The sequence below is a fragment of the Carassius carassius genome, chromosome 42 (genome assembly GCF_963082965.1).
Source record: "Carassius carassius chromosome 42, fCarCar2.1, whole genome shotgun sequence".
Taxonomy (NCBI): domain Eukaryota; kingdom Metazoa; phylum Chordata; class Actinopteri; order Cypriniformes; family Cyprinidae; genus Carassius; species Carassius carassius.
The window spans coordinates 27,313,462-27,337,950 of record NC_081796.1 but is presented as its reverse complement, the minus strand read 5'-3'; the positions used below and the strand labels follow the sequence as shown (position 1 = coordinate 27,337,950).

The window sequence follows — 24,489 nt, the reverse complement described above, 5'->3', positions numbered from 1 at the left end:
ATGTTATGAGATCAATATCTGCAGAATTCTCAAAGTTAGTCTTTACACTGTAAAAAAGAAAAAGTTAGTTCAACTCAAATTTTCAAGGCAACCGACTGCACAGAATTTTTGAGTTGAAGATATCAACTTAATTTTTTAAGTTTTGAAGAACTACAATTATTAAGTTGCGTCAGCTAAGTTTTTCAAGTTCTGACAACTAATTTTTTTTAATTCAAGTTACTGGAACTTTCAAGTCTGTAAAAACGTACTATTTTGAGTTCGAATTACCATCCTCTGTAATAACTTACTATTTTGAGTTTAAACTACCCTCCCCCCTTCCCCCCCCCCCCCCCCATTAAATCATACACTGACAATAAACCAGTTAATTTATGCATGTTTATTTGAACGACTTTGCTTTACAATTCCACAATGTAAACAAGTAATAAAGCAAATACAGGTTTCAGTACCATAATATGGGCAGTTTTTTTTCTTGTTGAGACCTTACAAATAATGCAATATTGCAGAAATGTGTCCCAGCTGAAAAAGCCAAATTATCTGAACTTTCTGAATGATCTGAACTTTGAAATTAGCCAAAAATGCAAACATGCAGGCTATAACAGTAATGGTGAAACACAGCTTGCTTACTGAACAATCAATACCGTAGTCTCTTGACAGTAATATGACAGCTACACAAAATATTTGTTTTTAGTTCAAATAAAGCACTTGTGTCCAGAGAAAATAAGGCACATGTCAATAAGTTGGGGAAATCAAAAGGAACAACATAAAAACTATAAGGTGGTCTATGTGAAGACTTACAAAATATCCAAACATAATAAATGAACAGACATGATAAAAGAAATCTTCCCCATGGATACTTGACACACCAGCAAAGATGCAGACTATAACAGCAATGCTGAAACAAAGCTTGCTTCAACTGAGAAACAATCAATAGTCTCGTGACAGTTATATGACAGCTACAAATAACAGATTTGTTTTTAGTCAAAATAAAGGAACAACATAAAAACTATAAGGTGGTCTATGTGAAGATTTACAAAATATCCAAACATAAATGAACAGACAGGATAAAATAAATCTTCCCCATGGAAAATGAATCACTGGTTTAACAGCTTGGTCTTGAAGCTCCGGACACGCTGTGAGCAATTGGTGGACATTTCCATGAAAATGTGCTGGATAGTTTCAAAGGTATACCTGATGTCTTTTGGGAACTCCATGTTGAGGCTATAAAGCAAGCCAAAAAGATACGCAAGTGCAGTCGGGGTGTCTGGGATGTCTTTCAGGACAATGGTTTCCTCCAACACAAGGGCAATATTAATGACTGCGTCGTCATCATCATCAAACACTGTGAGGACCCCCATCTTGATGCCTTTCACCTGTTTGTCATCTGCATCAGTTGCCTGACAAAACAAAAACACTACTGAAATAATGTCCTGTAATAAAATAGTCAATAAAGAGTGATGTCTATTTGTGTATGGCCTCTTTGCTATACAACACTACTAAAAGCTGAAGGTCTTCCAAGCTGCACTCACCAGGCATCTAGAGAAAAGCTTCTCAGTATTCTCCCGCAGAAATATGGGAAGACCTTCCACAGCTGCCTGTCTGCGATGACTTGTGATGTCAGATGTCTGTTTTGGAAGAATATAAAGACAAACAAATACTTTTGTTTAGCTCTGTGAAATGTACTTGTGCATGTGCACTTGTGCTTGTTCCATTTGTATTCCCATCACTACAATTGTGAATGTAGGCAGATTAAATAATTGCAGGCTCTGTTAGTTTGTTAGTGTTTCTTTTTGTCTTTTAAGGATAAGTTCACTAGTTTAACGAACACTCAACGAACCCCACTAACCAATCAGTTAGGGTTGATTTAAAGACAGGTTTGTGAATGCATGTAGCTAGCCATTCTGAAGCATGGCAGTTCTAAATTCTAAATCAGCTCAAGACTGGACCAATAGTCAAAATTCTGGTGTCAAACACTATTTCATCAACCCAGAGAGGGGCCTCAAAGTGCAAAATCGTGAACGTATCCTTTAAATATAACTGTATTAAATAGTCAATCAAGATGGAACTCGCTCACCAATGTAGCTGATGCAAAAAAAATAATTAAAAGAAAACTCCGGTGAAAAATGAACCTAGGGGTAATTAACACATGGTTACCGGGTAGATCGTTCTCTGGGATGCGTTTTCATGATAATCGAATATAAAGAGTCTTATCTTTAATAACAGATTAGCTTATAACGCTAGTATATGGGGCAGAGAGTAAGTTAAAGTAAATCGCTAGTTAATACCACTAACAACGCTCAAAATAGCCTCACACTACCACGGTAGCATAATGACAGCAGCCACCCAGAAAAACAGTCTCGACAAGTCGAGCGACGAATGCCGTGCTACGCGATATGAACTGTGACTTCCTCAGTGTTATTTTTTTTTTCTCTGTTGAGTTCAGTGCTTTCTTCCGGAAACAACGGACCATATGAGATTCCAAGTCACAGTTCATATCACTTAGCACGAGACTGTTTTTCAAGATGGCTGCTGTCTGTATACGCGTAATGTACTGTCTTTATAAAGTATCTTATTATTAAACTGTTTGTACACGTACAAAGTTCTCAATGCTTCGGTTTGCATGTAAGGACCCTCATTATGCTACCGTGGTAGTGTGAGGTTATTTTGAGCGTTGTTAGTGGTATTAACTAGCGATTTACTTTAACTTACTCTCTGCCCCATATACTAGCGTTATAAGCTAATCTGTTTTTAAAGATAAAACTCTTTACATTCGATTATCATGAAAACGCATCCCAGAGAACGATCTACTCTGTAACCATGTGTTAATTACCCCTAGGGTCATTTTTCACCGGAGTTGTCCTTTAAGTTATTACATCAAAAGTGCAAAGTGCTAGCTTGGTAGTTCCTTCTTGATTAATGCTTTAAATATTAGTGGACAAACTGAATAAAAGGCCTTGTAGTCAATATAACAACCTGTTTGTCAAGCATTTCCAAAAGGGTTTCCATCTCTCGACTAAAGGCGCCCTTCCTGGCACGATACAATTTCAACAGACGAGGGGTGAACATCTCAAGGGCAGCTTTAAATGTTCCCATCAGGTCCTTGGTGGTCACACGAGTGAACTCTTGACAAATCTGAATGAAATGAAAATACAACAAGCTGATAGTGTGATTTCATTGTTATAATTAAGACAGCAAACTCAAAGCCATGATACAAATGAACCTACATACACTATTATGAAAAAAACATAACACAAATGTAAACAAATGCACCAAGTTCAAGAAAAAAAAAGATGCCTTACCTGTTCTTCAAGAAATAGACCGGGCCACCTCTCCAGAACCTCTGAGACCATGGGCTCCATCTCTACAATCTCCATTCTCCTAAAGGAGAATGTCATGTCCATCTTCTGTTTGATGAACTCCATGTCCTTGTTTTTCTTTTTCATGGCTTCAACCAGGGAAGACCTCAGGTCTTCCAAGTCATCCTCATTGTAGCTTTCAGGATGATCTGGTACATGGTTGACCTCACCTCGTTTTGGTTTTTTCAAGGAAAACCTTCCCTCCGGACCACCATCCCCATCATCATCATCTCTTCTTCGCCTGTTGACACCATGATCATCCACCTCCTCCCTTCTTGATCTCCTGTTGACACTAACCTCATTACATCCAGCTTGACGTAGTTTTGATCTGTAGTTCCCCATCTTGTACTTTATGCTGGTTGTCCATCCCGCATATCCAGTACCACCACCAGGCTCTTTGAGGCAGGGATGTTTGTTGACAAGTTCAGCAGCAACAGAATCAAACTCATGTTTTTCAGGGTAGGCTTTCACAGAAAATATTTCTTGTGCCAACTTGTCCAGAATCTCTTTTTTCACATCTCTGGTTACATGTAAACCCTTCCCTGATATTTCAAACGTGTCATTCCCCTTGCGGAGTATCAGTTCAACATCATATGAGAATGCTGGTACTGGGAATGGAATGGGCCACTGTGAAACGTTCCTCCTATATGTCCGCACAACTGAAGATGAGCTGTGGATTGAGTCTGGAGATCCAATGATGGCTGTGTCAAGGGAAGAGATAGAGGATGACCGAGTTGGTGTTGGAGGTGGTGGTGATGGCATGTCCTCATTGCTCCACAGAATATGCAAGACAGCCTTTTCTGAAGGTAACTCTGCTATGTCAATCAGGTTGCAAACTGCCTGGCCAAAGTCTGAGTCTTCATACTGTATACAGAATTCACCCACAAGTTCAAATTTTTGACGCAGTTCATTGTACAGTTCCTCTAAAGTTTCTGGAGCTTTGGTCAGACGAATCTTACGGACGAGTTTGGGATTTATGTGGACCAGAAGCAACAAAGCCTGTGAGGACAAAAGAAGAACAGATATTTGCATGACACTTTAAACTGAAGTCATATACAGTCATGGCCAAAAGTATTGGCGCACCTCAAGAATTGTTGGTTCTTAAGCAAAATGTGCACACTATTGAAGTTTTTTTTGATAAAATAACCAAAGCAGGATGTTTTCAATAGCTCAACACAACTGAAACAACAATTGGTTGCGCCAAATGTAACAGAATATATCACCAAAATACTACGGGAAGTGAATACTGCATGGTCGAAAGTATTGGCACCCTTCACAAATGTCTTTTGTCGTGATAAAAGCACACATTCTAATGGACAAAAATCTCCAGTTTACTCACTATACATATCTGTTGGTTTATATGGACAGTATGAGGTTTTCTTCAAGTAGAATCGAGTTTATTATCCTTTAGAAATGGGCTTATAATTTTGAGTGCCAATACATTTGACCATGCAGTATTCACTTCCCACAGTATTTTGGTGATATTTTGTGTTGAATTTGAGGAAACCAATTTTTGTTGTTTCAGTTCTGTTGAGCTATTGAAAATACCCTGGTTTGGTTATTACATAAAAACACCTTCAAACGTGTGTGAGTTTTGCCCGGAAACCAACAGAAGCGACACTTCATAGAAAACCTAGCACAAAAATAAGAGGAGAAAATTAACACAGTGACATACTTCGCAACCGTTCACATTAATGCTGTTGAGCTTCAGGGTTAAAACACACAAAGGTAGGGCTGGGTATTGTTCAAAATCTTTCGATCCGGTGCCAATTTCGATACCTCAGTTTCGATACCGGTTCCTAACGATACTTTTTTTGATAGCAATTTTATGAAATCCATTTTAACAAGATTACATAACACATTATCTCAGAAAAACTTTGGTTTATTTTTTCAGTTTGACTCATGCTCCTTCGCCAGTGCACAAAGAAACAAAAAAAGCACAAAGGAACAAAAAATGTTTATAAAGAGCTCATGCTCACCAAATACAAACAAAAATAAATAAATACAGTAAAACTTGTAATTTTGTGAAATAGTATTACAATTTAAAATCTTATTTAAATATATTTAAAAATGTAATTTATTCCTGTGATGTCAAAGCTGAATTTTCTAAATCATTACTTCAGTGTCACATGACCCTTCAGAAATATGAAAACAGTTTACTGCGTAATGTTTTGGAAACTATGATAAATTTTTTCATGATTCTTTAATGAATAAAAAAATCCAAAAGAACAGCATTTTTTTAAAAACTTAATATTTTGTAACATTAGACATGTTTTAATGTCACCTTTGATAACTTTAATGCATCCTTACTGAAAAAAATTCTGACTAACCAACACATTTTTGTGTTGTGTACATTTTGTGTTGTGTGCCAGTGTACATTCAGTAGGTTATTATTTATTGCAATATAAACACTGTCAAAGTGATCAACAAGGCATTTCTTCATTTACCAGTCGAAGACGGAGCAACTTTCTGCTCTTATGTTTACTCCGTGCACTGTCAAGGTCTTTATACCCACACTTTTATTCGATCGACTTTTCCACATCTTTAAGGTATATTGTGTGTGTGCTTGCGTCTCATATGAATGTGTGCTTGTGTCTCATATGAATATGTGCGCGGAGAGAGAGAGAGAGTGTGTGTGTGTGTGTGTGTGCTCGCGTCTCATTGAGTATGTGCGCGAGTTTGTGCTGGCGTCTCATATAACTATGCGCGTGGAGAGTTCGTGCGTGCGCGCGTCTCATAGGCTCAATCCTGTTCCTGTCGATCGACTGTCCTGCACAGTTCATATCCAACCCTAATCAAACACACCTGAAAAAACCAATTAAGGTCTTCAGGATCCCTTGAAAATGAAAGGCAGGTGTGTTTGATTAATGTTAGATGAACTGTGCAGAACAGTCGATCGGCAGGAGCAGGATTGGGCTGCGTGTATGTGCGTGAGCGACATTATGTGTGTCGTTGTGCATTTCATATTTGTTTGAGCATTGACGTTGACGAGTTAACTTCTCGGCACCCAGCCCTACACAAAGGTTGCATGCTAGAAGCTATATCTATCTAGTTAACTACCATATCAAATCGAAGTTTTGCATCACAGTTTTAGCAGCACGTTAGTTCTAACGTTACCTTGGTTGCAGCGCATGGTCACGAGCAGTAATGTGAATAACCGCCGACGGTGCTTCGGTTTGATATGAGCAAAGCAGACGTGTATAAAAAAATGCCATAATGCCATCGAGAATAACAAACATATCTTTCAATTAATATGTGGACAATAATTATATTGAGATTAGCTGTTCAAAATAAGCTATCTTATCTATTAGCTATAGTGGGGGATTTTGTATTGCCATAAACGCCTCGTCTGGTTATGATTTATCGATTTTGTTTCCCACAATGACATGTAATACAAATACCAAATGCATATAACATTACATATTCATATGATTAGCTTACCTGTTAGAAGGGATGTCTCTTTTCAACAAAGACGTCAGGGAAAGTTACCGCTGGCGCTGGCATCGTGACAAAATGGCGGACGCAAAACTTTCAAACTGTCGAAGGGAGCTCCTGGGAAAATCTTTGGAAACCCCGTCGCAGCCGGTTGCCATGACAAATTTCAAATGAGCATGCGCAGATAAGTTGACCTCACTCTAACTGCGTGTCAACTACAACTTCAAAATAAAATCAACTCAATGTATTAAATAAGATGAACTTTTCCTCAGAAACGTCTGAAAGTGAGTTCAAGTGGCTTACAACAGATAGTTCAAGTTCCAACTAGCAACTTTATTGTCAGTGAATGCAAAAATCTGAGTAAGGTGAACAATTTTGAGTTGTCGTTTTTACAGTGTATGACCTTTAAATAACATTATAATCAATGCTTAACATTCTTAGAATATTAAAAATAAACAGTTAAATAATGTGCTTTTTGGATGAAGTTAGTAGAATATTGTATGCAATGCTTTTGTAAACTTTAAATAAAATCAGAATTACAGCAAGAAAACTGGAGATTTTAATTTAAGAAATTAAAAGTTCCCTTTCATAGGTCACTTCGATGCTGCGGTGACGTCACCACGTATGGGAACACCTTCGGTGTGATGAATGTCTGAAGCCCTATACCATCCCGCCAATCTTATTGGCCAAATAGCGCGTGGCACCGCCCAGCATGCGTAAGCATATATATACCTGGTGCCGCGCGCCATTTACCTCAGATTTCATTCCTTCAGTACGAAGCGAATCTTCTGTGCCCTATTATCTTGCGTTCTCAGCGATCATCTACGAGCAGTATACTCCTCTCCGCGGACGCGATGAGTCAACGAAAGGTAGGAGCCGTATGATGGGTTATCACGAGGAGGCACTTATGAGAGGTTCGTTGCAGCCTCTCTACAGGTTCTCTCCTTGATAGCCTATGGCTACAGTAAAATATGCATACACTTCCCCTGTGCACTAACGCCAATAGGAAGTATCCGCGCTCTGGAGTGTATTTCTTAAGTCGCCTCGCGTCTAACCCCCACCGTTTCGCTTCTGCGGTCGCGGATACGCTTCAGGATTATACACAACGAAACGCAGCGAGTTTGACGCATGCGTTTTTCTTAATGTTTGCCAGGGACTGTGCCCTCCACTAGAGAGTGCTGTTGGATTGCTGTGCACATCTAACCCTCTCACTGCAGTCCCCACACTCTACATTGTTTGCCTCGCAGCAAATGGTGCTTCGAGCAGCATTGGATTGAGCTGTAATGCCAAACGTTCCCTCAGACACTCTGCGCAATCCAGCTTTCAGAATTCGAGGGGCGATTCAAGGGTCCTGCACAGACGACCCATTTATGACGGCTCGCACAGCCGCCGTTTTTCGCTAGCGGCAAAGCCCGATGTTCAATCTGTTGGCCTAATTCCTGCCGTGGACACGTTTCAGGATTATACACAACGAGACGCAACGGCTCTTATACATACACTTCCCCTGTGCACGAACGCCACGAGCTTTTCGTGCCCGGATATTTTAACATGTATGACAGCGTTGCAGGAAGCGGAAATTTTGAGACCGCTAGTATGGTCTCGGCCGTGTGTGAACGCTTGCCCGACATTTCTCTATGGGTGTTACGCACGATTTGTCATGGATGCACCATTCAGTTTCAATAAGGCCCGCCTCCTTTCCGCAGAATTCTTTCCACGGTGGCGAAGCCGATGGAAATAGCGGTGCTGCGACAGGAGATGTCAACTGTGCTGAGCAAAGGGGCTATAGAGGAAGTACACCCCTCTCAGATGGAGGCGGGGTTTTTTACAGCCGTCATTTTGTGGTAAAAAAAAAAAAAAAAAAAAACACTGACGGATTACGACCCATTCTGGATTTACACCATCTGAATCTTGCACTCAGGATGTTCCTCAGATTCGCTTTAGAGAGCAAAGCGTATCAGTACTTCTCAAAGTGCATGGATGGATCTCTGGCCCCGTTGCAGCCCCAGGGCGTTCGTGTTTGAACTATTTTAGGCGATTAGCTGGTGTTTAGCGCAATCGCAGACTCAAGCACACTCTCATGGGGATCTTGTGCTGAATCATTTAACAGCCTGGGCTTACGTTTGGAATGTTTCACCCCGTTGTCTCCGCATCGGACGATTCCGGTGACACGGCGATGTGTGATGTCGCTAAAAATATGTATGTCAACCGAATTCTCCTGACCGGAGTTCGGCTGGGGATTTGCGCTTCCCGAGAGACTGTCACGACGGATGCGTCTTTGACCGACTGGGGAGCTGTTTGTCAAGGGAGTTGGCACATAAACAGGTTGAAATTACTGGCTGTTTTTCTGGCTCTCCAGAATTTCTCGAATCTGCTGATTGGCCGTCATGTGCTGCTCAGATCAGACAACACAGCGGTTGTGTCATACCTGAATCATCAGAGAGGATTATGCTCTCGCCCCCTGTGCAGGCTGGCGAAACATGTTCTTTGATTTCAGAACTAAATTCTATCGATCCGAGCTGTTCATGTCCCCGGACGTTGGACTTTGGAGCGAATTTGCTATCCAGGCAGACTCTGGAGCAAGCGGAGTGGGGATTGCACCCCCAAACGGTGAGTCTCCTATGGCAGATTTTCGGGGAAGCGAAGTGGAATTGTTTGCGTCAAACACGACTACGCATTACCCGCTTTGGTTCTCCCTATGCCCTCCAGCACCCCTGGGCTTGGATGCATTAGCCCACAACTGGCCCAGGACCAGTTTGTATGCGTTTTTCCCCAATCTGTCTGATTTCGGCGGTATTATGCAGAATACGGGTGGACAGGGTGGAACAGCTGCTGCTGGTGGCTCCGCGGTGGCACACACACAGCCGTGGTTTGTGGATCTGATCAATCTGTTAGCGGGCTCTCCATGGGAGATTCCCCTCAGACAGGATTTATTATCACAAGCACAGGGACTGATTTGGCACCCGAGGCCAGATCTATGGAATCTGTGGGCGTGGCCTCTGAGCGGAGTGAGTTCATATGTCCGGGTCTTTCTGCTGAAACTACCGAGACTATACTGAATTCTAGAGCAGCTTCTACGAGACGCTTATATGCTTTCAAGTGGAAACTGTTTACGACCTGGTGTGAAACTCATAATATATATATATATATAAATGGTGCCTCAGTGGGCCGTCATCCACTGTTTCTCGTTCATACAGGGTGCGCGACGGCTGAGGCCTTTCCGCCCCGTGCGGGTCCCTTCATGGGTTTTTCCATTGTGTTGCATGCTTTATCAGGGCATCTGTTTGAGCCCTTGGAATTGTTCCGGTTAAATCCTGACTTTTATAGCACAGACTCTGTGGAAGTGTTGTTGCGACCAAGGCCTAATTATGTCCCTAGGTCGCATCTATCCCTTTCGCTTTCAGCAGGTGGTCCTGGAGGCTTTTTCTCCTGCTGCGGCGGAGTCTGGGGATCTAAGTCTTTGCCCTGTGAGAGCGTTAAAGACTTATGTGGATCGTACTGCCCCATGGCGTGAGTCTGACCAGCTGTTTGTCTGTTTTGGACATAAGAATAAGGCCATGCAGTTACGAAACAGCGGATGTCCCATTGGCTGGTGCAGGCTATTTCCTTGGCCTATGAGGCGCGCGGGCTCGCTTTGCCCTTAGGAGTAAAAGGTCATTCCACGAGAGCAGTGGCTTCTTCTCAAGCCTTTCTCAGTGAATCTTCTATGGATGATATTTGTGCTGCGGCAGGCTGGTCCTCACCGAGCACTTTTATCAGGTCTTACAGTCTGGATGTGAGGATGGCTCCTGGCTCCCGGGTTCTCTCCGCTTGACCAGATGCTTCCTTGGATCCAAGCTATCAGGTACGTCAGGCGTGATGGTATAGCGTTCCCATACGTGGTGACGTCACCGCAGCATCTCGTTCCCTATTCAGGGAACCAAGGTTACATACGTAACCGAGATGTTTTAATAACATCAAATCAAAGTTAGCAGAATGCTGTAAAAAAAAGTTTTCATAACCTTTAAATAACATTAGACTTTAAATAAGAAAAATAGAGATTTTAACGTTCATAGAATATTAAAAACCAATGTTCAAATAATGTCAGATTTTGAGTGAAAATAAAGTTAACAGTACTTTATTAGAAAGTTTGTGTAACCTTTAAAACAGAAGCTTGTTTTGATACAGAAACGCTGGACATTTCAACATTTTCAGAATATTAAAACTACATTTTCAAACATCTTGTGTAAAAATAAAGTTAGAATGTTCTAATTACGTTATAATAATTATTTTATATATTCTTATTATAACTACGGCAAAAAACTCAACATTTTACTGTTCTTAGAATATTACAAAGAACATTCAAATAAAGTTCTATTTTCACAGAAACATTTGTTTCACTTTCAACGTTCTAATCACGACAATAAAACTCGGACATATTAAAAAGAAACATTTAAATAAGGTTCTATTTGGAGTGAAAGAACCACTTTTGTAATCTTTAAATAAGGTTTTGATCACTGGACATTTCAACGTTTCGGAAACACCTCGAAACACTGTTTCCATAATGCTTTTATAACCTACATTCTTTAATCTGGGGATTTACTGTCAGAGATTTCTGTAGCATTCATCATCTATATTTGGATCTGATCACAAGCAGTGCATGATGTTATGCAGAATAAATCCATAAACTCACCAGATCGAGGTTCATCCAGGGGTCCATCAGCAGGGTCACGCGATGATTCAGAGGCCAGAGAGACACAGAGAGATGGTTTAAAGTGTGTGTGTGTGTGTGTGTGTGTGTGTGTGTGTGTGTGACACGGGAAACAGCAGAGCTAGCCTCGGTCCGGACTGGAATGCTGTGCGCGTTCTGGAGCGCGCCGGACCATCTGTGGCGTCGGCCGCGCGCACAACATTCCTGTCCGGATGGAATCTGTCATTTAATATTCTCATGGCTTCAGTTACAGATATAAATAGCCATTAACACACACAGTCTACAGAACAGAGAGAAACCAAATGTCCTGAAGATATAACAGAGAAAGAAACACTGAGGAAAACACAAATAAACCCACTAACGCGTTAATTAATGAGCTGAACAGCAGTGCGCGTTCAGGAGAGAACTGTGTATGTAGTGAATGAACGCGGACGCGCGCAGCGGGTCAGAGACACAAACCTCAAACACACACTGCTGTGAACCTGCGATGGATTCAGAGAAACAATCCCACCTCTGATTCCTTCACTTTGACAGAGCGTCCTGAGGTCCGGAGGCAGTAATCCAGAGCAGATGAGGACGAGGATGAGATTGAGGCTGGACCCGTGATGAAGATGTTCAGCAGCAGCAGCTGTGGATCTCCGAGCGCAAACCTGACCACACCCACTTATGATAATGAGCATCCTCAGAGCGCGCCCTGATTGGCTCTCTCTGCTGTCAGTCAGACTGATGAAAACATCTGCTCTTTCGTCCCGATTAAGAGATCAGACATCAACAACTGATGGAGAAACTATTTAAATCAGTGATGATTGCTTTTCATTACACTGTCAAAATGATTTCGAAGTTGTAGGTGCTTAATTTACAAGATTATTGAAGCATGCATTTAAAAAAAAAAACTTTAATTCAGTTTGTTACTTGCTGCTCATTTGTAATCATCTATAAACAATTTACTACAATTTAGAAATAAATAGATTTCTGGGTAAAATTACCCATGTAATCTGAGCGACAGTCGAATCACTTCCAGCTGAATGAATCTCAGTCAGATCAATAAATTCATGATGGGAATCAGTCTTTCACAGAGCCTGAATCTGATGCAATTCCTCTGAAAACCTTCCACCTAAAGCCTTTAATTCCTGTCTGAGGCATCAGTGGATCTGAGCGTGACGTCTGTTAGATGGCAAATGTTCCTCAGAGACTGAGAGTCTGTCTCTTATAAAGCAGCACCAGTGCAGACAAGCAGGGCTTTATTAAAACAGCACTTCTGCAGAAGAGGAGCAGAGATCATATGCAGTATGAATAAACATGAAAAAAAAGGTAAATGCAACTCTATATCTCACTCATAAACTCATAATTGTGAGATATCAACTTATTGATTCAGTGATGTCATCATCCAGTTCAGTTCTGCTCAAACAGTGTCTGTGAAATCAAGCCAACAGTATTATTTGCCAGAAAAATTGCCAGAAATTACGTTTCCCCAACTAAGCAAGCCAAAGGCGATAGTGGAAAGGAACCAGGTATCATCTTAATCCATTAGGGTTAGGGTCACCCGAGTAAACCAGAGACAGATGAGAGAAGCACAACACAATATAACTGCTCGATGCACAGACACTCAGGAGAGTGGAATCACCTGCACAGAAACACTGCAGCTCAGTCTCACATTACACTCCCTACAGATGCACTTTCCTGAAACCTGCCTGAGCTGCCAAATAACACCAGAACAGAAGATCTCCGAGCTCCTCTGCAGAGTTTGGGAACAGAAGTTTGGCTCATCAGTGTCTGCCAGAAATCTGACCGGAATATTCAGCTGAAAAACACACTTCAAAACAGCTTTCGTTCTCACTGGAGCATCTGTTGGACATCCTCATGTCTGGTAAATTATAAATTCCAGACTTAAAAAAGCATTACCATCGAGCGAACAGAGGATACGATGCAGCTCAAACTCAATGCTAATCTGGTTTATCAAGCATGTAATCATATTTTTCTTCACAAATAAATTCAAGCATGAAGAAAATCAGCATTATTCCTGCAGAAGTGGAGCGATGGCGCTCTCTATTGGACAGAGACAACATTCAGATTAACATTTAAACTAATACTTTTCATTAGTCTCTCAAAGGGCAGGATAACAGGATGATAACGACATAATAAACAGACAAATGTAGTTTAATTATATGATGCATGCAACAGTGCCTACACTTTTATGATTGTTATGTTTTAAAATCATTGCGCTGATGTATAATATTATATCCGACTGTGAATCCACAGCAAACCTGAGATCAGAGTCATAGGAATATTACATAAACCAGATGAAACATCATCAGATCTCTGTGTTTGTCTGGTTTCGTGTCTCTCAGGATTCAGATCGACTCACACAAACTCAGTTATGATCAAGGAGTCTCATTAATATGCATCAATAAATGAGTCAGTGAGATGAATGCAATATTGATCTCTGATTATGTCACTGACTTCATGCTAATGTGAAGATTTCTGTCTGTCTTCTATTTCTCAAAGTACATGAAGCTCACAAAACATGTAAAATAATTTTTTTGTCCATATATAGATATAATTAAATATAAACATTAAATATTCAGATAATATTTTTTTTTCTTTTTGCATTGTGATTATTTTCATGACAAATAAAACAGGGTTATTACAGTTAAAAACTAAAACCTTATTTTATTTCAGCTAGTTGTCAGCATTTTTCATTTTGTTTAGTTAACGTAAAGTACTTAAATAACTAAAACTAAAGAAAAACTAACACATAAAATGTATAAAACCTTATACACAATAATAAAAAAATTTAATTAAAAATGACAAACCACAACTAAAACAATATAAAAAAAATCCAATTCAAAATATTAACAGAAACTATAATAGAATATCAATGATACTAAAATAACACTGAATTAAACATATTATTAAAACAGTATTGAGCATTTATATCTCAAGGCGATATCTGTTCATTTTAAGAGGACATTTTTATAGCATTTACATTATTATTATTATTATTTTTAGGATAGAGTAATAGGATCACTTAGTAATTTATTTTATTCCTTATGCAAATATAATCCCATCTTTTTTCTCTTTAAAGAATGTGTTGTAATGTGAGGTGAACGGGTGCCACCGGGCGGCGCTGAAGGATTCATCAGTTTCTAGGTGTATTTATAGAAGCAGCAGCCATTATTAAACTCTTCAGTGTTTCTGCTCCTCTGATGACTCTGTGCCCTCACTCACACCCATAATGCACTGCGTGCTCCAGACATTACACTGAACACCAGCTGCATGCTCTCTCTCAGTCATCCATGAAAGCTGGGAATCTGTATTTTGCTGCAGTGCATGCTGGGAGAACGAGAGTGTGTTTTGGCAGGGTTACATAAACAGCATTGACTGTTACATAATGCAACTCAGAAGTATGAGAGCTATTTTAAACCATCTTTTATCTGGAAGCGAGTAAACGCTGCTGTGATGAGATCTGTGGATGCTGACAGTGTTTCTCACTGAACTGAGATGATGAGATATTCTCTGACCGATAGTGTGTCCGCTTTTATCTTGCTCAAACACAAAGCTTTATTTTCTGTCAAACACTGTGCAGCCATCAAACTGTCATCGGATTTTCATTCACAATCTCTGAAAGGTTGCAATTATTTCTCAGTCCTACTGATAATATTTTCAACAGAACAAAACAATAAATCCCTCAGATTTACAGAGATACAGAATAACACTGAGACTGGACCCAAACCAGTCTAAACCAGTCTAAACCAGTGCATGTAAAACCAGCACCCACTTGAGGGCTTTGGCAAGATTATCTAAAAATATCACTATTAATATAATTAAAATTAAGATTCTAATTAATTTCCCTAACCCTAATATTAAATATATTTACTGTAAAAGCGAACATATTAATAATTATTATTACTATTGTTAATAATATATTATCTAAATTGAACTCAGAATAAAATAGTATTATCAAACTTATCAAACTGATTTTGTGTTTTAGACCAGATTTAAAAAGTGCATTAAAAAAAAAACATGTATTATGTCAATGGGAAAATTAAATGTAAAAAAATAATAGCATTATATATGTAAATTAAGATGCGGCATGGTGTAAGGCATGATGGGTCAAATCAAAGGTTTGGACATCTCAGTTTTTCTATTTTAGACCAACTAACACTAAATCAAATCTACTGATAATACTTACTGATGTTCTGGGGTTTTCCCTCCAAAATGACGTCACTTCCTGTCACTGAGGAAGTGATTTTACAATTGACTGACATGGAAAGGATTTAAAAGCAAACGTACTGGGAATATTTCAGTCTGTGTTTCCCTGCAGCTCCTGCAAACACATCAGAGAAGCCATCCAAAACCACCTCAATGTGATTAATATGATTCATCTTTATGAACCGAGAGTTTAATAGCTCGTCCAGAGTATTCAGACGATGGGGATCACCCTGGTGATCTAGTGCTGATCTTCTCTACAGGAGGTTAATAATCACAGAGACAGATCCAGGACGGGTTCAAGCGGTTTTTCAGTTGTTTTCAGATGCATTCATTGTGTTTATTACTTAATTAGAAGAATCCGATGGTTCTTTTAAAGGCAAATGGAGATGAAATGACTGAACGGACGAGGGAAGCGTTAGAAGAGTTTATCATTATATTTCAACACTGTGACAAAGACAAACTCCAACATGAGCATCTGTTCATTAAACTCCACAGAACACACTGCGTTCCATTCAGCTCAGAAACATGCCACTTTCATTCACGCCTGCGCAAACTCATGCAAGCATATTTCAGAAGCCATCCATTACAACCCGCCAAACTTTAACCAGAATTCTCACAATTCTGAGTAAATATCTTACAATTCTTGACTCTGTTTCCTACAATTCAGAGATAAAAGTCAGTATCGCGAGATATAAACTGACATAGATAAAACTCACTAGATCCTATGAACTGTGAGAATTAAAGTCAGAATTGTGAGGAAAATCTCTTTAAGGATGGAGACATTAAGCAAGAACATCTGATTTTGAATGGAACGCAGCATTAGTCCTTTTCTAGAGCTAAATGAGATCTGCTTTGAAGACACACTGTTATATAATCGACCCCAAAACTCTTCTAAAAGACTACACTCTCATGATATTTTAAATATACTGTAATGGACATTACATTTTAGACAGTACTGAACCACTGTGCTAGCTAACGTCAGGATTGGACTCATTCGAGCTCAAATCAAACAAACTTAAACTGACAGCATACAAGTGTAGTTAACATCTCAGAGGCAAAATGCAAACATAAACATTTCAAATGAGATATTGCTATTAAGTCAATTTCTAAAAATAATTGATAATTTGGTGGTAAAAAAAAGTGCAAGTAGGTGACAGTATAAAACATGCTGCTCAGACTTCAGCCAAACTTCACTGATAAACCAAAAGAGCCACAAATAAACTACTACTGGAAGTATAAAGTCATTTTTTAAGTTAGTGGAGCATAGCTGTGCTATCATGCTGAACGTTTCTTGTTTGCCATCGGGTTTTAGCGTGGAATTCCTTGAGGAAACAGTATTAAAGACTGAGAGGCTTTGCACGTCTCGATTGTGTTCACTGCATGTCAGACTAACAGCGAATCACCAAAGTTAAACTTCCACACTGTCCATGTCCACATCTTCTAAAGTGGTGTCCGACTGGGAAACTATTATGAGTTTCTGTTTCTTTGAATACTGTCTGATGGACGCTTCCTGCCGAAGCGTCTCATCATGAAGCTCCCGCTCCTTTTCCAAAACCTCAACGGAGCTCTCTCGACTGAACGTGGCGTTGTCTGTGGACTCGAAGGATTCGCCGCCAAGGCCTTCAAGTTTGGTGTAGCCTCCGCTGCTGAGGCCCTCCAGCCGAGGACAGCTGAGCCGTCTCGATCGCTCCACTGTAGGAGTGGATGGACAGATGTCCAGATCGATGCACCTGGAGAGGTCAGACAAAGCGCTCAAGGACAGGTGAGATCCGGTGGCCTTGCGGCTCGGAGAACTGGACAAGAGCAGCTGAACCTGGGAACCCTGCAGAGAGACACGAGGAGCTCCTTGCAAACTCCCACTGCTCTTGTAAACCTCCACCGAATCCAGCGCAAGCTTGGGATGAGTTTGAGCAGGTTCCACTTTGGCCTTCGTGATGGTCCTGGATGCTACCAGATCCTCTAAACGTCTGCAAATGGCCTCGGCGTCCAGGAACTCTCGTTTGGCCTCGCCGGTTTTATCCGAACCCCTTCTCTCTGAAGCTCCTCGGTGGTTGAGCTTCATCATTGGAAGGGTGAAAGCATTGACCGAAGTTGACACGATGGTCCTGGTTTCCCATTGCTTTAGCTCAGGCTCCGCCGTGCTGATTCGGTTCTGATCTTGATAGATACTGTAGACGGTGTCCGTAAAGCTCTGTCTTTCCAAAGACAAGAATGGTGGGATGGTGGTAGATGGATGTCGTGATTGGATCATGCTTTCTGCGTCATGTCGTTCAGATCCTGGAGACGGCCAGGAGCCCTTATGAGGGGAACCATTCGATTTGGTGTCTTTCGATTGGCAGTAGTTCACGAAACCGTTGAGCGGAGCCGACTCCTTGCTCCGCAGACTATGAATGTCAATCACCGTTGAGTAGATGTCTCTGAGGTTAATGATTTTGGTCTTTTTGTCTCTGTTTTCATGAAGTACTGCATTGCCACAAATGAATAGGAAGATCCCGATGCCCATGATTAAAGGTCCGAACACCTTCAGCTTGTCTGAGTATAGGTATCTGTCGATGAATGCAGTGAACGCTCCCAGTTTCGGCGGATCCAGCTCAGCAGTCCCATTGGAGCTCCTGAAGTCTTTATCTAGGAGATCCCAAGGCGGTCTGCCGGTCACATTGAGTGATCCTCGGCTCTCGTAAGTCCTCGGAGAGGTCTGTGTGTTCATCAGTCCTGGGTACAGTGGACTCTCCTTGGGCCAGTAGCCCAACACAGCCATGGCCACTCCAACCAGAAGCACCAGAATCCCAACAGCAGCGACCAGGCCAGATACAGAGCACAGCTTGAGCTTTCCTTTCACCACTACCACTTCATTCTTCCTCTTTTTCTTCTCTTTCCTCTTGCGCTTGTTCTCGGCTCGGTTCTTGGCGCGGAGCGAGTCCTGTCTCCTGGCAGATATCCGCAGCAGACCCCCTGTGGCGATCATGATGGTGCTCAATTAATCATCCTGGAGAAGATAAAGAGAATATGAGAACATTAGCGTGTGCTGGGAACGCCGTGAGATCTAGACACATACTCCAAAAATCTAACATATAGATTTAGCATTACACGCAACAGTTATATACAACAAGAACTTACAGTACAGGCTAACGCATGTATATGTGAGTGTGGTCATTCAGCAAAAATAACTATGTTGATGTTATTTTTATTTATTCAAATAAAATGTTTTTGGCGCTTAATATTTTTTCTGGAAATCACAATACGCTACCATTCATAAATTTGGGGACATTTAGAAATAAATAAATGAATAGACATTGATCGAAAGTGACAGTAAAGACATTTATAATGTTCCAAAAGATTTCTATTTAAAATAAATGCTGTTCTTTTAAATGTTCTGTTCATCTGTGGATCATGTGACACTGAAGACTGGAGGAATGATGCTGAAAATACAGCGGAGCATCACAGAAATACATTACACTTTAACACAGATTCACACAGAAAACAGCCGTTTTAAAATAAAATAATACTTCAACACTATTACCATTTTTACTGTATTTTTGATCAAAGAAATGCATCCTTTGTGAACAAAATTGATTTCTCACCTATTACCAGAATCATGCCAATGCTGATGTGAATATATACTGTATATATACAGACACACACCAGTATTACCCATTTCCAAAGAACGTCTCTCTCTCACACACACACACACACACACACACACATGCTGTGCTCCTATTGGTTCTTCATTAGACGGATGTTCCATGATCCTGATGAAAGCTCTCTAGTATCTGGAAGGCTGTGAATGAGAGACTGAACCCAGGCAGAGCGGCGTGTTCACTGGACTCTGAGAGGAGCGAGACGTGGTTTCTGTGAACAGCATATGGATGGTGTGTGTTAATGCAGCACAAACACACAGCAGAGATCAGCCACACATGAGTCAAAGAAGAACACAAGCAGTGTGAGACAGATGACATGATTCACACCAGACTCCACACAGAAAGATGAAAAGCATCTGTTCGTTGATTTGACATAAAAACTGATTCTACCTCAATCTGTAGGAATGCAAATGAGTGAATATAAGGTTGAAAAAGGTAGAAAAAATCTTGTTTGTGTAGTACATACAGGACTACTAGGTTTGAGACAGTGGAAAAATGCAAGGTTAGGAGACAACTTTTTCAGGAGAAACTATTCTGTTCAGTGGAACAGAGATATATGATCCACTGGATGTTTATTTCATGCTGTGAATGGAAACAGGCAGAATCTACTTTGCACTGGCCTTTGTGAACCCGTCTGCTTTTCTGCAGTGTAGTCCAATAATTTATGGCACCAATTAAATGTTGTTTTCAACAGGGACTTCCAGAGGGAAAACACACATTTGAGTTTCCAGCACCAGGGTTCATTAGTTCTGAATCATCAGGGGAGAAAAGAAGACAAAAATGAATTAGTTTCTCGCTGGATCTCGATTGTCCATTTGTCTTCTGCTGTGCTCATTAAGTGTGTTTGGAGTCTCTCGACACGTTAGATGGACATAGATTTAACATGAATCAACAGATCTGACTTCTTCTGACCAGTGATGACCCTCCAGTGCTTTATAAACATGATGCATGTAGCGTCTATCTCGTCAGTCATGAATCTTTCAGCAGTAAACCCTACGATTCTAGAAAATGAGTGATTTAACTCTGAACGTACAGACAGCAATTCTCTTGAACGTCGGGTGAATGATGGTGCAGTTTTATTGTCCAACACTGTCAGAAAAAAATTTAAGAAAACTTTATTTTCCTTGCTGTCAGCTGATAAGTGTGTCCGTTATGAGCGTTTATGACCCTGCTCTGTATTTACTTTCTAGTGCACTACAGAGGATCACAAACTTTATTACATGCCCTGCTTAAATAACTGCTCAGATGCACTGCTTGTCTAAAAGGAATAGCTTCCTCCAGTGAAAAAGTGCTTCTCCTGTTGTCTCTCACATATTAGTTTAGATCTGTTTAAACGCTGCTTGATCTGTGCAGATTTCTCTCCTGATTCAGACCAGAACATTTTTATTATGGATTATATACTCTATGTGTTTGAGTTAAAATCATCTTAATGCTGGATGTGTTTCATCTTTTGTCTTCTCCAGATGTTCACTGATGGACTGGAGTGCTGTGGATTATTGTGATGTTTTTATCAGACTCTCATTCTGACGGCACCCATTCACTGCAGAGCATCCGTTGATGAGACACTGATGCAGTGCTACATTTCTACAAACCTCATCATTTCTTTCCTAATATTACAATCCACAGATGCTGCAGACTGGTGTTACGAAACACACTGCTTTCTGTGTTGGCTCTGCTTTTATATTTCCACCCGCAAAGATTTACAGATTTGACGAATTCCTGCGTGTGTTTGGCAAACGGAGGTCTCCACGTTTAATAAAATAAAGCTGAAAACGCTCCATCAGTCCAGAAAATGGATGATCTCGCAGGCCGCCGGGGTTCAAAGGTGTGCGCAGATCCTTCCACATCAAAGGAAACAGAGAAAAGAGCGGCACATCCACAGAGTCTTCAGAGACACACACATGAACGGACATCTCAAACACGGCCGAGAAGGATTTATGGATCAATATGACCTTTATGTTCATTTCTGGAGGACTGGATGGAGGGCAGCGGGGGTCATGAGGATAAGACACCAGATGAGAGAGTTTGGTTGTAAAACTATGCAGTAAACAGAAATGTGATTTCCTGGCACCATCAGTGCAGAGAAATGTAAAGGTAATGGAGCTAAAAATGACGGCCATTACTATCTGATTCCACTTGCAAACGCAGGGCGCACGAGTCAACAAATAATATTCCTCAAACAAATAAACAAATATCACCAAGCATGTGCTGCTGACTTCCATTCGTGGGTGGAAAATGAATGATACGCTGTTCGCACGAGCAAAACATCCATCTGAAGGATGTGCTGCTGGCAAACCTACCTTCCACTGATCTGAATCCAGCTTCTCCTTCTTTAGATTAGTTTTTTCCAGTGTGTGAAATGCTGGAGGGAGCGCAGTTTATAGCCTCGCTATACTCCCAGATAACACACACACACACACACATCTGTGAGAAGATCTCTTCATCTGGAAAGCATCTGCTGCTATGTACAAACATCTGACAATTCAGTTTTACATTCATTCTAAATCATAAACATCTTAAAGACATCTTCCAAATGTCTATTTGACATCAAATAGGAAACATCCTATAGATATATCGCAGATGAGCAAACAGAAAGGGATGCACGATATTATCAGAATGTCTAAAATCTAAAATCATGCATCCCTACAAACAAAGGTAAATACAGACGTCTCTGTGATGTGTGCTATCAGGGAGACTTGCTAGAAACAGCACATGCATTATTGAACTTGCTGCTATGGACGGGTTTAACTGAAATAAGTGAAACAAAGACGTAAAGCCAGTTCAGGTGGTGAAAATGTTGGGTTCTTCCAAACATTCACCGGAAATACAACTTTTTCAGGCAAACAAATAATAAATACAAAAAAAGAAATCCTGCATTAACCATAGCACTGGCTTTAAACAAGATCTTCCATGACTAAGCAAGTGCATTATAAAGCAGTGATGTAACAAACTCTGCAGAAAACAGCTTGTCCTCATTCAGGTGTTTGATTAATCATTCTCATCCTCATGCAGAACTCTTTCTCTAACTGGACGATCTTCAAGGTTTTGTAGTAATCCAATTTTAAAGCTTTCATATTTTAGAGAGATGCTTGGGTTCTTAGAAGATCTCTAAAAGCTAGGTTTAAGCACTTTGATCAAATACGACCTCATAAACCTGAAACATGGACAGGTTCACCACAGTATACACATTCTCCAGCCCTGCAGATCAATGACAGTCAATAATCAATAACCAGCTACTCCTCCATGGCTTCAAACAGGTCGGTGTTATTCCATAATAAGGGGATTTACAGTAACTTTGTCTCAATTTAAAAGCCTAAGGCTCTTATTTTTGACAGTTTATGTGATGTTGCCACGAATTCAGACGTTTCTAATCTCAATACAGACACGAGGACAATAAAAATGGAGAATTTAATTGAATTTTTAAATATAATATGCAGTGACTGTTAATAAATATGGTGATTGTGAGAGATGGAGAACAGCGAATCCCCCTGTTAAAGGAAGGGATTAAACAAATCAATGAATAAAGATCATTTAAAACATCCTGCTTCTCAATATGAAGGTAAAACTGAACAGAAACCGGAAAATCGGCGAGGTTTATGCGTGGAAAATATCGTGCGTAACAGCTCGTGATATTCGGTACATTTAACGACCCTTAAACATACAAAACCAGAAGAGACACAGTCACGCATTCACACATCGATCGATTTACAGGTATATCCGTCAATAAATCATAAATCTACTCCATCGACACGGTGAAGATCCGTCTGAGGAGAAAAACGATCGCTTACCGTGAAATACGACTAATAAATTCGTATCCGTGCAACGAAACGCAAACTTTCTCTCTTCAGAAGAGAGCATTTTGCACGTTAAGTTCGTTATTTCCAGTATTTCCAGTCAGGAGTCTTCCCGCGCAAACCGCGCGCCCGTCTCGCGCTCTTCTGCGGGGAGGGTCGCGCGCGCCGGAGTTCTGCGCTCCGGGTTCGGGCTCCGCCGTCACTGCGGCTGATGTTGCGCCGCTTCTCGGGTGTTGTTGCTATGATACCGCAGCCCGGATCCGGTGGAAGTGCTGCAGGATTTGAATAATTGCCTTCTTTAACCCGATAAGTGACGACGCGCGTCAAACCCGTTCAGACACGGTGAGAAACCGCACGGAGAGCGACGCGCGCTTACCTGCGAGCGCGAGCGACGGGTCAGCTGCGTTCACTAGTCGCGTCGCGCCTCTTTGTTGCTGCTGGTCAAATACATGCCAAAAAACAACATATTCATGCGGCATTGGGAACATGTTCATAACCAGTCAAAATGTGCCATAATGCAATAATATTGACAGAACGTTCCCTGTTAAATGTATTTATGACTATTTATCACCCCCTTCTCTAATGTAAACGACAATAAATCAAATAATAACAGAAGGCTTTTTCATACAGACGCTTCATATTCATACTGGTCTTCAAAAAGTATTGTAGTGGCACCACGACACTGTAACTGACCACTTACCATATTAATTTCCCCGTAATGGCACGGTCCTCCAATGTGCTCCAAAGAATACCATGATATACATAAAAAAACAACGTTCAAAACATCATTGTACCATGGTATTTCATGTTAGTCTTTTGTCTGCACTAGAGGAAGAATAAGTGACCTGCCAAAGCAAATATTAATGTATGATAAAATGACAAAACTCAACTCATTAAACTGAAGTGATAATTGTTTGTGAGCATCTGCTGAAGAGAAGTGTAGGGTTAATCAATACCATTATATAATCAATATCATTCCAGAGGCCAGAGATCAACCCAAAGATCAATAACCAGCTTAACTGATTGAAACAAGCAATTGACAAATGCTGATCAGGAAAAGATACGCATTAAGAAAAAATGTAACAACATTTGAGAATAAATCCAAAAATCAGCAGTTTTAGTATGTGATCCTGGTTATAATGTGGTTTTCACAGTGTTGAGGGTAACACATTACATGTAACGCGAGTTACGCAATCAGATCACTTTTCAGTGAAAGTAACGCATTACAAGTAAACAGAGTTATGTAATCAGATTATTTTTTTCAAGTAACTAGTAAAGTAATGCATTACAAGTAACATGAGTAACGTAATCAGATTACTTTTCAGTGAAGTAACACATTACAAGTAACAAGAGTAACGTAATCAGATTTC

General features: G+C 40.5%; 2 protein-coding genes across 16 annotated transcripts in view; both read right to left on the bottom strand.

Moving 5' to 3' along the window:
• Positions 1-12,150, bottom strand: part of LOC132124474 (protein 4.1-like) — a 51,025-nt gene extending 38,875 nt beyond the window's left edge. For 11 of the 15 annotated variants that reach the window (XM_059535505.1, XM_059535507.1, XM_059535500.1 and 8 more), the window contains exon 1: positions 11,987-12,149. The gene's annotated coding sequence lies outside the window, so the exon portion shown is untranslated. Of the gene's footprint in view, positions 1-11,457; positions 11,948-11,986 lie in introns of those variants that run through there. The other 4 variants (XM_059535495.1, XM_059535504.1, XM_059535501.1 and 1 more) reach the window with 4 other exon arrangements.
• A 4,900-nt stretch (positions 12,151-17,050) lies between these two features.
• On the bottom strand, positions 17,051-18,694 carry LOC132123976 (transmembrane protein 200A-like). The gene has a single exon (XM_059534680.1). The coding sequence runs from the start codon at positions 18,650-18,652 to the stop codon at positions 17,096-17,098; it is 1,557 nt and encodes a 518-aa protein (XP_059390663.1). The 5' UTR covers positions 18,653-18,694; the 3' UTR covers positions 17,051-17,095.
• Positions 18,695-24,489: the final 5,795 nt, after the last annotated feature.

What these genes read in the sequence shown, in the direction of transcription:
- LOC132123976 (XM_059534680.1), bottom strand. Translation starts at nt 18,652, where the DNA reads ATGATCGCCACAGGGGGTCTGCTGCGGATATCTGCCAGGAGACAGGAC.